Source organism: Brienomyrus brachyistius, chromosome 2 (genome assembly GCF_023856365.1).
Source record: "Brienomyrus brachyistius isolate T26 chromosome 2, BBRACH_0.4, whole genome shotgun sequence".
Taxonomy (NCBI): Eukaryota; Metazoa; Chordata; class Actinopteri; order Osteoglossiformes; family Mormyridae; genus Brienomyrus; species Brienomyrus brachyistius.
Genome location: NC_064534.1, coordinates 25,057,979 through 25,073,344, shown reverse-complemented (window position 1 = coordinate 25,073,344; position 15,366 = coordinate 25,057,979). Strand labels below are relative to the sequence as shown.

At 41.1% G+C, this 15,366-nt stretch overlaps 1 protein-coding gene across 13 annotated transcripts in view; it reads right to left on the bottom strand.

Moving 5' to 3' along the window:
* Positions 1–15,366, bottom strand: part of mef2cb (myocyte enhancer factor 2cb) — a 58,054-nt gene that overhangs the window by 17,849 nt on the left and 24,839 nt on the right. For all 13 annotated transcript variants that reach the window (XM_049002509.1, XM_049002492.1, XM_049002508.1 and 10 more), the window contains one exon: positions 9,009–9,212. In XM_049002509.1, the coding sequence (XP_048858466.1) occupies positions 9,009–9,212 (204 nt within the window). The remainder of the gene's footprint in view (positions 1–9,008; positions 9,213–15,366) is intronic.

Here is a 15,366-nt window from a genome sequence, read left to right as displayed (position 1 = left end):
AATGAGAGAATGTAGGCAGGTTAGTGTCATCTTCTCATGTGCGTAACATTCTCACATTAATAATTTTAATAAATGCAAGTGGTTTCCACCTGCTTTTTTTTTATTTGCGGCAACCTAAACATTTTCCCTTCTGTAAAATTATGCTTTATACATTCTGTACACATTTTCTAGAAAGGTTTTAGGAAGCAAATCATTTACTTTTGTCATTTGCTCTGTTAACCATGGATATAGAAAGGGTAAAATGCACTGCATTTCAGCTCTTCGAAAACACGGTTAACAATCTCACACCCCACACCTCCCCACAAAAAAAACGCTAAACAAGCAACCAAACACGGCTGGGAGACTGACGCTTTTGAACTCCGTAATGGTGATTTAGAAACAGTGCAAGGGAAGCGATTTCTATGGTAAAGTCATCATAACTGCCAAATAATAGAGCTCCTCAGAGATGGCAACCTTTCAAAAAGCTCTCCGGAAGGTTCTGATAGTAGGTGGTTGCGCCTTGGCAAGGAGCTGAGAGTGGTTGGAGTTGAAATCTTCACGGGAAGCGTCGCGTTGGAAAGTGCGAGGCATCGAGTGATGGGAAGGCATGCGGCTTAGCTTGACTTTCCGCTGGGCCTCAGCACTTTACGATCCAGCATGGGGTCACATCGCTAGCCGGCGGCAATTCCACTCATTCAAGACATCCGCACCTGTCAGTGTGCCTGCACCTGTCGTCTGCCCTGCCGCCAGGGACAAGGGGGCCGGAGGCAGCCGGCCGCGTGACTCGGCTTCTGGGGATAGCCATAGATGGCCCTCTCGCTCAATGTACAGCCCAGGCCCGGCCCCTCCCCAGCCTATGTGTGCTGCCTTCTGCGACACGCTGACTACCCACACCTCTTCACCTTCAATCAGAAGCTGCTCTCTCACGTCCTCTGATGTCGACGCTCAAAGGCAAGAGCAGCAACATGGATATGAAACAAAAAAATACCAATTAAACCCTTAACAAAGTTAAATATCTAATAAAATGATACTGAGTAGGGGTCATGAAAAATGAAAACTTATGAGAAAGCATCTAATTTCACAAATGATTTGCTAAAATGCATTTTGACCTAGGAATGAGTATTCGACTCGTTCATCTAAAAATAACTAACAACAGGAAAGTAGAATATGCTAAGCTGTCATGCTAATTGCATGGGTGACTAAAAGATCCAAAAGTCCAAATGTTATTGACAAAGAACAGTCAGCTTGGGAAAGACGAGGACTGGATGTCTCAAAGGTGCTTTGTGGAAAGAGGAGGGAAAAGAGACAGAGGGAGAAAAACAGCCTCGACTCATTCACCCTCTGCCCAGCCCCTTCAGAGGCTTGCTCCTAATTAAACTACTTCTTCATCATTTTCCCTCCTGGCTTGGCTTGTCAGAGTACTTCTCTGTGCCAAGAAGAATGTAGACACAGCGTCCTACATACCCTCATCATCTGTAACCTTCAGCTGAAGATTTGTAGTAGGGAGTGTGCATTACTGGCAGGTTGCAAGGGGTTCAGTGGGGACAGCTGACACCAACCCCATGAATTTCGTGCCATCAGCTCACTCGGCAGCATGCCACTGGCTCACGAATCCCTCTGCAGCTCCCCTAAAGAGCCCCCGCAGTAGAACAGTCCAGATGTCAGCATGCCAGGGTCAGCATACATTTGCAGGACCCTTGCCTTTCACAATAAAAGGATTTTAAAACAAACTACTATATATTGTTACCAACGTACCTATGAACTGATTCAGTTCAAAGGTTTCCCTGAAAAAAAATCACCAGAGAATGTGGCCCATTGTGAAAGGTATGTCAACAGCGAGATGCTGCTACGACAGTTTTCTGAACCCTGTTATGGGTCTTCAGAGCTCTCAATGCAGTAGTGAACATCAGAGAGATCAGGGTTGGCTTTGCTTATTGGTAGCAGATGGGAGGCTGATGCGGGAAGGCCACCGTTTACTTGAGCGCGATTTGAACAAGCCAGACCCAACTGAGAGGCATGCTGGGAGATGCCAGTGAAGAAGTGAGGCCCTCCTGATATGCGATGCGGGTGTGTAGTTGTGTTATCACCATGTGAGAGACATTGAACCGCTTCCAGTGGTCTGATCAACTGCAGCTCAGACTGCCATGTCTGGGCATCAAACTGCTGCCTTAGTGACTTTTCTGTAATTTGCTCCTTTGAAGCTCCCACATACTGTAATCAAGAATCAAAGGCACAGACATTTGATGTAACAACCCAGAGTAAAGTGCCCATGTATTTGGTAATAATGCACTTAAGTATGTAATTACAGCTGTCTGAAGATCACATAGGTTGAGCTAAACAAGGAAGAAGAAAGCCGTGGATATTCAGTATAAGGTGGATCTGCTAAATATGTACCATCCCACACATAGAAATAGCCGTTTTTTAACCATGCATAAAATGAACTTATTACGAGATATTTCAATACAAAAGCACTGCTATCAGCAACCAGCCAAGGGAATTCTGTGGTATGGCATTAAAGCTGTGAGACAACTACTATCAACTTTCTGTTATGGATTTTCTTTCGATAGAAGTACAGCATTCTTAGTATAGCCGTGTAAGGCTAGCATAGTGGTATAGCTAATCAGGTTAGGGATCTCTGCATGTGTTAGGGACTTTCCTCTGGCTGCTAGTCGTATCATTGTTAAGCATTGAGCTGGGTCCTTAGCCTGCTTAAGAAGCACTGGATGCAGACTGACCCTCTGCTCTGATCCCAAAACTCGCTCATGCCTGTTTAAACATGTGTGTCTGTGTCTTTCATGGAGAGGAAGTTGGGATACATGACGCAATAGTCCCAAGGGGATGAACAAAGTACTGCATAAATGTCTGTTATTTATATTCACAGACAGAAGGAACATTATAATGGATTTCGTTAAGGTCTCCCTCACAATAAGTAAGATGCCATTTTACAAGTTTTAAATAAGGTGAAAAAAATAAGATAAGTGCTATGTGTCTTTGTTTTATGCATTCGGTCACACATTCCCTGCAGTGAATGTTCCATTTCTTTAGTTTGTAATATTTCTTTCCAGTTTTATATATTGTGGTTTTATCCATAATCCTAATGACCAGAAGGGGACTGGGGCCCAACTGCTAAACGAAACAGATGAGTGTCCATTCCAGGCCCCCCTTCATTTCCTTCCTCTACTCACACTGATCAGCTGGACACCCAGCATGCATATAAACATATCAATAAATCTGCTTCTAATGTTTCCCTTTTTCACTTGAAAGAGAAATTTTTGCACAAGTAAGCAAAAGTTAAATGTTTTATCCATGCGATCAGATGTTTACTGGAGACGGGCAGCATGAAGGGCCAGTCTCGTTCCTTTGGCAGCTCCAGGCAGTTCATCACTGGCATGCTCAGAAGGAGCCGAATGAACTGAGCACAGTTACTCAGGACTGGTGTTCCACTCCTATTCTTCTCCTTTTTCTTGGCACAACTTCGAGCCAAGAACTATTTTTAGCTCTGCCGGTTTCTATTTTTAGACAACTAGCAGTTTTAAGCCATTTATTAGGAAAGAATACCAAAACACAAAAGGGAGGTGGGGCCCCAAGGCCCTAACACACCCACTGAAGCATTTCATCTGCTGTTAACGCGAAAAGAATGGAATAAAAAAAGAAACGTAATTTCATAAATAATCCAGCTCACTGGCATACAGTTTAAAGTTGCGCTTCATCAGAAACTCTGGACCATGTAGAGAAAAGAAAGAAAAAAACATAAATGTGAATGAGAAAATAACGATTCAAGATTTTACAAGGACATTGTACATTAATAACGTGGCAATTTTCCTTCCAAGTAACAACATTTGTGATCTTTTACTTCACGCATTTATGATCTTTGGCAACATAATGTGTGAGCATAGCCTGTACAGTAGGATCAGACTGACTTGCAATAATTAAGCGCAGGGTCTCCCTCAGGCCCGCTCTGAGCCAACAGCCCTAGAGAAAAATCTACTATTACCACAGACTCCGTTACTCTAAATGTACTGCAAAACAAAGAGTGCACACCTCAGGACGTACAGTTTGTAGTGTTTAAATCCCCCATATTACTGAATGACATTTTTTTCTGTCCTTTAAAATTGCTATTAAATTAGTAATGTTAAAATGTCATTGCTTGAATTAAACTATTAAGAAATAAAAACAAAAGTCTGAATTCCTCGTCTATCTTATCTATTCATAAATTTGAAAATATAACACTTATTTCACCAATTTTAAAATTGACTTTAGCCACAAGAATGGAATCCTCCACTTCTCCTTGCACATTTCAGCAAGGGTCCGATCGCCCAAGTGTACACATCGGTCATAGTATTTCACAACCTCATTAACCAAGCAGATCGTCATTTACAGTGAAACTTTGAAAAAAATCAACAACTTCTACCCTTCTACCCAAATTCCCTTGCTACCCCTCATTCAGATGTTCCCAGTTGGAGACAAGAAAGGAGGCTGACTTGTGCTGTTACTATTTAAGATTAAAGGGAGAATATTGCGATTAAGCTAATCAGGGAAAATGGGATTGCAGGCTTTCTTTCAGTGCACTGCACTGGGGACTGCATCCATGTGAGCCACAGGACTGTCACCTGCACGCCATATTCGAATCTTATCTAATGATGCCACTGCTCATGCATAACCTCCTTGCCCAAGAGTCACTTGAAATACCATGCTACACAGCACACAGTCTACGTGCAAATCAAGTACATATATTGTCGTGAATTACGACTTTATCAAATATAAAAATTCACGTCTGCTATTACACTGATTGATAACTCTAATGATTAACACATATATAGGTAAATCCATCCATTTTCTGCAACCACTTATGTTATCCAGGGTCGCAGGGATCTATGGGCACAACGCCGGGAAGCAAGACAGGACACCAGCCCATTACAGGGCACACTCAAACACCTTTCACTCATACATGCATACCTACAGGCAAGTTGGTAACTCCAATTAACCTCAGCATGTTTTTAGGTTGTGGGGGGAAACCAGAGTACCTGGAGGAAACCCCACAACGACAGAGTGGGAACATGCAAACTCCACACACCAGGAGCCATGGCGAAGACTCAAATCCTGGTCCCAGAGGTGCCAGGCAATAGTACTAACCTCTGTGCCACTGTGCCCCCCCCCCCAGCACACATATACAGGGGTGCTGGGGGGAGAGGGGGGGGTTAGGATGATTCCAAGAGTCCCTGAGTAACAGGAGGTCTAAAAAATTTTGGAACATAGTAGGATTTTTCTGGGCTGGGGGCCCAATATGATATGGGGTCCAAAATCTCTAGTGGACATAGTAAAATATAAAACTATATAAGAAATAAATATTTTAAAAATAAAACTTTCTGAGACTTTTGCATTATAATAGAAAGGCAAAAATACATGATCGAGAAATTCTGGAGCAGTTACACTCTCTTATTTTGTCACTAATGCTATTCACGTGTTGAGGAAATACAGCACCTAGCACTGAATAAAGAACAATTTACGGACTTGTTTATTCTTTATCTTTAGCCAAAATTACGCAGTAAGACAAGTCTGTCAACCACAGACATGCATTATAATGGGACCAGGGAAAAAAAGTGATTTTATATAAGATTCAAAAATGTATTGAACTTCAAGACTTAGCTTTAATTATCTGAACCTCTTGTGTCAGGTCTGCTGCTACTGTGTAGGATGTTTTTAATGAGAGTCTCAGGGAAGCTGAATGCTGGAGTGTTTCTATGGAGAGGAGCAATCTTGACATTCAAAAACAAAACAAGCAGAATGCCTACTTCATGTGCATATCGCATTTGCATGTGCTCACTAAGGTCATGTCTATATACGTATAATTAGAACTTGGGACTTCCTAGTAGATTAGCAAGCTAAGGTGCTCATTCCAAACAGATCAGTCCAATAGCCAAGAGTGGCCCAAAGAACATTATTATCTCACTGAAACCAAAGGTACTTTGGTGGTTCTCAACTGTGTAAGTGCCTCCTGAGGATGTGTCAGGTGCTTGCATGGTGCCTATGGACTGTGGTGAGAAATGCCATATCCTCACATGGAGAAATGTAGCCAGAAATGCCCAATCACAGTTTGTTGCACATCGAATGCCTGGGTGTGTCCTTCTGTTTCTTTTAAGCAGATTCCTTAAAGGGGAATTCAACCAGCATTTGGTAATTTGATGGCTTGGTCTTCATGATTATTGTGGTAGCAATAACATCACTCAAATTCTATTTGATATAAAAGGTGCATCCATATGGGTGAAGGACTTGTCAGTTGTCAGTTCCATACAATTCCAAAAAGTATTTCGCTATCACCTGGATTACTCTGCTTATACATCATAAGATTCATTCTAAAATGCATATTCATCCATCCATTTTCCAAGCCGCTTATCCTACTGGGTTGTGGGGGCTCTGGAGCCTTTCCCGGAAGCAATGGGCACGAGGCAGGGAACAACCCAGGATGGGGGGCCAGCCCATAGCAGGGCACACTCACACACCAGTCACTCACACACACCTATGGGCAATTTAGCAAGTGCTATTAGCCTCAGCATGTTTTTGGACTGTGGGGGGAAACCGGAGTACCCAGAGGAAACCCAACGACAACATGAGGAGAATATGTAAACTCCGCACGCATGTGACCCAGGCGAAGACTCGAACCCGGGTCCCAGAGCTGTGAGGCAACAGTGCTAACCACTGCACCACCATGCCACCCCAATGTGGGTCCCTAAATGTGAATTACAAAATATAAAATTGATGATTTAAAATGGCAAACTGACAGAAGCAGCGCATGCTGTTGGTGACATCAGAAAAAGTCTTTGTAGATATTTTTTTGTGGCAAAAATCGAATAATGACCAATTCCCTATAATACAAATGAAAAACAATATATGTGCAAATTTAATACTGATTCTTCAGGATTCCTATTTTGCTATTGTAATTCACCTGTGGATACATGTAACGAAGCAGGTTACCAGAGAGATACGAGATAAAGACTAACTGCAACACAACCCAGATTTCTGAAGGATCAGCATTCTGGGACAGATCCTGGAGAAGAAAACCGTCTCTAGCCCTCCATAAACAATCCAGAGAGCCTCAGCAGCCATCATGTGTCACTCTGCCGACAATGCTAATTATCAACCAAAGACATGCTAATTGCATAGAGCTTTACTGCTAATGCAGCGGGGCACTTCCCCAGCTGCCTGCGCTCTGCACTGTGCGGCCTGCCCCTCCTTCTCTCACTGTGCCTCGATCAGCCTGCTAGATAAACTGGGCAGTGTTACCGACTCAACATTGTGAAAGACAGGAAGCAGTACAGCTCCTGAACACACAACGGGTCAGCTTTTTCTGAGGTGTGGTTCAAACCATTGGCTTAGTGATTCAGCACAACTCAGCACCTTGAGATGTGACACGTAAATGCGACAGATCGATGAGATTTAAACATTCTTTCAAAATGGATGCTTGGGACTATGGTGCTGCTGTGATCAAGTCAGAAAGCAGTAAGTTTTTCCATAAACTTTGACTACAAAGAGTAGCACATGTTTAAGGGGCTAACAATTTTATTCCTCTTATAGTTAATTTAGATATATTTCACTAGAGCAAAAAGATGAAGTGTCAATGAGCCCTGCTTGAGGAGCTAGGAAGTACGAAATCATTTGCTTACGTGTCATTTCTCATAACTACTATGGTACCTTGACCCCTGACTATAATTTAGTTTTTCCACATTTTCTAGGAAAGGTGAAGCCTTTCTAGCTAATATGAAGCGCTGCTATTTATGGATAAGCACCAAATAAAAAATATTTGAAAAATGGCTGAAAAATTAGAACCACTGTTCCTCTTTCACAAGCAATCTATGTCTGTGTGTAAATATAGGAGCCACCACCTTCAGTAATTTGTCGGCCAGTCACTTCGCCTCCAAGCACATAAACAGTAACCCATATATAGAAATGTGCTGCTGTCATGAGACAAACGATCTCTCCACCAGTTGTTGACAAGAAGCACAGAGACGGACAAGATATATTATATATTTCAAAAACCATAAACCATGAAGCCTGCAACCCAGACCAGGAGAAGAAGTTGAATAAATAGATGTTAAACCATCAAAACTTTGTAGACATTTTGGAATTCTTAATTCTAATAAATGCAATACATTAATATTTCTGAATTAATATATGTACATGATAGAGCAGGGGTCTCCAACTCCACTCGTGGAGGGCTACCATCCAGTCGGTTTTCTATCCTACCTGGCTTCTGATGAGCCACAACTGCTCTCAGGTAAATACCAGGAATAGGTGAGGCTCATCAGAAGCCAAGTGGGACAGAAAACCTACTGGATAGTAGCTCTCCAGGACTGGAGTTGGAGAACTCTGTGATAGAGGATCTTCTAACACAATGATAATTTTTCACCCTTTAGGCAGTTAGTATTTTTTTCATTAGCATAAATGATATAAAAAAATACTCTTACATGACTTTTTACTTAATCTGCATGTGCTCTCTGATTTTTCGGAGTGTCAGATGTTTAAAAAAAGACTTTCCACTTAAATGTCCTTGAGCCTTTGAGAAGTTAAGCCCCTCAGCAGACCACCTTGCATTACAGGACACCCCCGTCTGTCAAAGCCTGTTGCATAACAGGGTCATCTGACACTTAAGGATCCTGCCGGACATTTGCTTCACCTGCCACTGTCATTTAACATCCCGTGAACCCTGCTTATTCACTAATCTATGACATGGACCACTTGACATACAATTTAATGAAAGCATTGCATATCTCCATGTGTCACAGGGACAAATGAGGAGAACACAAAGGGATCACAGTCAAAAATGTCAATAGTCTAACACCATTCTTACTGAGCGATTTCATTGTTTACTTGCGGACATTGTAACCAAAGTCATCTATGCTTGCTTAAGAAATTCACCAGAAAACCAACTTCTGTTCCTGTCGGAGTATTTAGAAAATATTTATTAAGTAAAAATGTGTTGCGTATTTGAGTGCTAACATTCTGTAGACGTGATGGTTTAAAGAGGACCTTACCTCGACGATGTCTGAGTTTGTTCGACTCTCGTGTGGCTCATTGTACTCAGTGTATTTCAATAGCACTTTGTCCATGTCAGTGCTGGCATACTGGAACAGTTTGTTAGTGCTGTTGAAGATGATAAGGGCGATCTCACAGTCACATAAGACACTCAGCTCATAGGCCTTCTTCATCAGTCCAAACTTCCTTTTTGTAAACGTCACCTGAAAAAGACAAAGGACACAACACTGTTTTGTAAAAATATTTCAATATTTAATATATCATATATATATATAACACTGTATGTTATATATTTCTTCATGCATTAAATATTAGTTAGTCATTTAGGTAGTATTTCCTCCCAAAGGATATTAAGAAATCTGGGAAATCTGATGTGATATACTTGTAATTACCAGTATTGGTATTATTAGAAAAACTGATTTTTTTGGATAACATAAGATAACAAGGTATGCTCTATTGATCCTGGGTGAGGAATTCTTTAATTCATAGTGTTAACACATTTTTTTTCATGTATTCAAAAATTAAATCAGAAAATAAACAGGGGCTTCCATACAGACTTGTTCTCATGCATCATGGGGATACTTGTCTCATCCCACAGAAACTGTACAGCCCATCAATATACCCTATGAGCTAAATATTTTCCATAAAATATCTGCATTCTGCAATTGTAGTTAGAAAAGCACATCCATTTCAAATGTGACACCTCAGTCTTGGCATACCAAGAGGTAACAAACTCACTGAAGACAGAATTCTGTGCATAAATTTCATCATAAGAGAAGATCGACCAGCTTATCAATAGAAAACCCGAGGCAAATCCATATCGATGAGCTGAGAGAGCAGAAATATCTCTGATGATCACTGTATGTTACACTGACATTTGCATAGAAGATCAAAATAATATATCTAGTGAGCACTGGTCAATACCAGACTTAAAACACAAAAAGTAGTCAGATTCTCTGCAGTACATACGACTGTAAATTGCAGCACTAAGCACATTCCTTCCCCTGATGTCTATTGCTAATATTTCAGTCATGGGAAAAATAATTGTAATAACAAACTAATGAGCAGCAAAATACAGCAATAACTAACCTATGGGTAGCAACCTTATTTATGGTTAGGTAAAGATATATTAATACTCTCATATACTGAAACACTTTGATTTATGAATTTCTACATCACTTTTCTTTCTAACAAGTCATAATGCCATGAACTAGAGTTTACTTTTGTTGCAGTATACTGCATATGCAAACAAGAAATATAGGGACGATATGATTATTTCAAAAATAAAGAAAATTTTTTTAAATTATTTTGGTGGAGCAATAAGCAAGGGAAGCAGAAGGTCGGCAGGTCTGCTGCCTTGCCTAAAAGTATAGCGAAAATGTAAGGCCGCACATGAGGTGATGAAGTACTTTATATACTTTATGAACAGCAAATAAACAGCACCCTGCATAGAATGCTAACACCACAGCTTCCTTTTATTCTTTACTTTTTTTTTTAAGCTGTTCTTGCAGTTCTAATTCTACAGCCTCCCTTGCTGGCCTGGTTTCCCTTTGAAGCTCAGGTAGTCATGCAGGGAGAAATGCCACATTTCAGCCCAAGAAGTCAGTGGACTGCTCAGATACTCCCTCAACGCGAACCTCCAAAATCTGAGTCCATGTAGTCTCACTCCTCACACAGTGAAAGGCATAAAATGCACACAGAGTAACGGCAAATGACAAACATACATGAGCACGAAGAAACAAATATGTATACAGGCACTCACACAGAGATCCCTGCACGCAGAAACATGCACAAACAAGCATATGCATCACAGAAAGACAAACGTGTTTACACGCAAACATGTACACAAATCTGAATGCATGCATACATGCACATATACACAAATCTGCATGCATGCACAAACACAGACATTTAGCATAAACATGTAGACACAAGCATACCTAGAAACATAACATGGACATGCAAATGGATAAAAAAAACCCAAGCAGAAACACATTTTTTCTCATTGTCTCTCACCAATTCATACAGCAAAGACCTCATACATAGAACCACACTTAGAAATAGACCTAAACAAGTAAATCGCATTCAATATACTGTCAAAATACATAGAAAAGCCAAAATAAGAACACAAAGTCAGATAACAAGACTTATTCATACTCACACAGCAGTGATGAAACAAAAAAAAAATCAGTGATTGCCAACCGAAATACCTCTCACACCCTCTCATACACACCTATCTACATAAATAACAAATGCACACCTCTATTAGATTTTGATTTAGAAGGTAACGTGACACTGACCCATATGGCTGTATTTCATGTCATGTCCGACTATCTATATTTAGGCTTTTTACAAAGAATGTTCATATATAATGATAAAAAACAAAGCAATGGAACACAATTTCATAGATCAATTTCACCATTTCTGATTCAGTACTTATAAGCTTTATAAATACAAAGTCCAACAAAATAAATTGCATTTTATTGTATCCCTCAGAAGAACTTCAACGCTGCATCTGACTTGTCTGGTTATGACATTCAGGCTTCACACTTGTTTCAACCGCCGAGAGAATCATAAAGGTCTCGAGTGCAGTTAAGTGATGCTTCTAACGTTATAAGTTGCAGTGCTAAACCACTGCCACTGGTTTGTCATTGTTGCATTGTTGGATTAGTTTTTTTGCTTTAGCTAAAATGCATCGTTAGCATTTATTTCTGCCCGTTCTGTTCCAAGGAGAATGAGCTAATTAAAGAATATTGGCAGTTAGATCACATTCACCACAGTGGTGGTCCAGAACAAAAAAAACAAATCCTCACAGTGAACCTTTGTATCTTCATGAGTAAAGACCATAGATACACCATATGGACAATAATATTGGCACATCTGGCCATTATACCCACAGGAACTTTTATGGCATCCCATTCTAAATCCATAGGTATCAATATGGAGTTGGTCCCTGCTTTTCAGCTACATCAGCTGCCACTCATCTAGGAAGGCTTTATCGGTGGGATTTTTTGTCCATTCATCCAGAAGAGCATTAGTGAGATCAGGCACTGATGGTGGATGTGAAGGCCTGGCCCACAATTTCTATTCTTGTAGGGTTGAGGTCAGGGCTCTGTTCAGGTTAGTCAAGTTCTCCCACACCAAAGTCAACCTCATCTATATGGACCTTGCTTTGTGCACTGGGGCACAGTCATGCTGGCACAGAAAATGGCCTTCTACAAACTGTTCCCACAAAATTAGAAGCATAGAATTGTCCAAAATATCTTGGTATGGCATTAAGAGTTCCCTTCACTGGAACTAAGAGACCTAGCACAACCCCTGAAAAACAACCATATACCTTTATCCCTCCTCCACCAAACTTTACAGTTGGCGTAATACAGTCAGGCAGGTAACATTCTCCTGGCATCCACCAAACCCAGACTAATCCATCAGACTGCCAAACAGAGAAGCGTGATTTGTCACTTCACAGAACATGTTTCCACTACTCTAGAGTCCAGTGACAGGGTGCTTTACACCACTTCATCCGACGCTTGGCATTGCACTTGGTGATGTGAGGCTTGCATGCAGCTGCTCGGCCATGGAAGCCCATTCCATGAAGCCCCCGGTGCAGGAGTTAATGCCAGAGGAAGTTTGGAACTCTGCAGTTATTGAGTAAACAGAGCGCTGGTGACTTTTACACACTATGTGCCTCAGCACTTGGCGACCTCGTTCTGTTACTTTATGTGGTCTGCCACTTCATGGCTGAATTTCTGTTGTTCTTAAATGCTTCCACTTTGCAATAATACCACAGTTGACCATGGAATATCTAGCAGGAAAGAAATTTCATGAACTCACTTATTACAAAGGTGGCATCCTGTGACAGTATTACGTTTGAATTTACTGAGCTCTTCAAAACGACCTATGTCACAATTCACCTTTCACAATTGTTTGTAAACCTGACTGCGTGGTTAGGTGAATGAAAAACCCAAATTCAGTGATTAAAAGGTGTGTCCCAATGCTTTTGTCCATATAGTGTAGTTTCTCTCTTCCGCACAATGACAGGCCTTGCTTTTTTAACTAGCTACATTTACTTTTATGTTTCTCATTGATGTTGTGTAAATTAAACCTAAAATGAAAGAATTAATCAATGGGGGCTGTTTTTAGCACCAATAACTCGGGCATATCAATGTTAGTACTGCTGGTTTGTCTAACTTAAATCTACAATGTGTTTGTCATCCTGGAAATTATCTTGATTTTCACACCTACGACAGAGTGGCTTATTGGAGGTCTCTTGTCAGCTTTATTTGCCTTTCATTGCAAATGGTTTCTTAATCAAACGATAACTATATTTATAAGGCTGCTTAAAAGTCAAACCTCCAGACTAAGGAAAAGAAGAAAAATGTCAACAGCACATTCCCTGACATGCAAGGGGTCAGATAGCACATCTGCATGCATTTCCTCTCATAACAGGAAGAACTTGACTGCTTCCCTATCACAATGGCTTCGTTTCTGCTTCCCGCCTCCTAGTCACATTCCCTTGGGGTCCTCTAGAGAGAAATAAGGACAACAAGAGCCCTTATGTGCTTCAGGCCTGTGTGCGTTTCTGTGTGGAACACTAACCCATTGTTTCAGAGGTTTGGGGACCGACATGCACAACTGCTTCGAGTAGTACCTCAGATTGTTCTAAGACTGATTAAGGTGTACGTCAACGAGCCCTTTGTTTCCCTCTATTTCTTTCAAATACACTTAAGTTGCTTTCAGACTTCTGCATTGCATTTTACGCTACCAGAAATGAAATATTTTGTATCTTGCTTCTGAGAAAAGAAAAAAAAACCTTACAGAAAATAAGCCGCAACAAACAAAGAAAAATGTAAATCTATGTATTATGTACTACAAAATGTAATAAATTAGTGAAAACTTCTCAAAGCATAACAGCTTGACTACTTCACATGTTCCTGGTTCAGTTCAAAATGACAAGTTAAATAGTGCCAAACTTAGCGGCTGAAGACGTGGGTGTTATAGTACGCTATTTGTGCCTGCAGCAATTGCTTTCTATATGATTGCTCAACATAACACTTTTTTTCAGCATGCTGAGATAAAACCTGCATCTGTTAAAATACAGGAAGGCATAGCAGTCAGTTTAAAGTGAAGGGAAAAATTAAGCTACGAAGAACAGAATCAATACAACCCTCTAAAACAAAACGCAAATACATATTTAATTGAGCTGCACAAATCCGGCCAATGTAAGGCTGCTGACGGCGAATTACAGCGCCTGAAATGACACTGGGCCATTCAGGGGTAACAGTCATGAAATTGTGGGAGACTAGAGGAAAAAAAAATGGAAGAAGTGATAAGATACCCAAGGGGCCTCATTATTCTCCTGCTGTACAGTTGAGCTGAACTGGTTCACACTCTAATCCTGTTGACTGGAGCTGCTGTGGTCACAGACAGATCAATTTGCTCTCTTTCGCATGGTCCTGCCTTCACTTGCGAATGGGTTTAAAAACACACGCCGCATGTGGTTCCTGGGGGCTCCGGTAAAACGCTTGGACCATCAGTAATGCCCTATTACTGCTTAATGCGAGGGATGATTCAGTCATAGGCATTTACTCATTCACCCGTCCTTGACCTGCCTGAACCCTTCGGAGCCAAAGCGGTAGACGTGTCACTATGTTAAATTAGACATGACCGAGAAAATTCAAGCCGAATGTAAAAGAAATAGCTAGGACGCAAACAATGCATTGCTGATCCAATTTGGAACCCATTTTTTAGGTCTGCGCTTATCCCATCTATGGTCAGTGTGTTTATGGCATAGAGGGCCTTTCATGTGATAGCCTTAGGAAAGAGTTTTGAGTGGCTATAAGGATATGAGCCAGGACTCACACACTGATGCCCTGTGTGTGTTCTGGGCAGCCGGTCAACACCACGGAGGCCCAATGTATATGCATGTACACGGTGGAAGTGTTGGGAGGGAGTCTAGAGTGCCTGCCCCACACGAAGAATGTCTGGTGAAGCCAGGGGAGGCTGAGTGGTTGTATACCTTTGAGCAGTGAGCCAACATCAGAAGATAGGATTCATGTGCTGTCTGGAAAACTATACAAGATAATCTATATTGACTTCATTCTTTTATACACCTTTGTACTCCCTGTTATCAGCTTGCTACGCACCACAGTCTTATTCTTGCTTTACATACATGGCTTATGGGGATGTAGGTTTCCAACTTTTACACCACCTGTGATAAACTTAATCCACGAAGCCTCACCCAGAGATCCCGTGTTTACCGCTGTGCTAAACAATGTCTTGCGGCTTGTTAGGAAAACTGTAAGCATGATTCCGCAGTTGTGTTTTTCACCCCTGAAAGAGGAAGGCAGGATGACA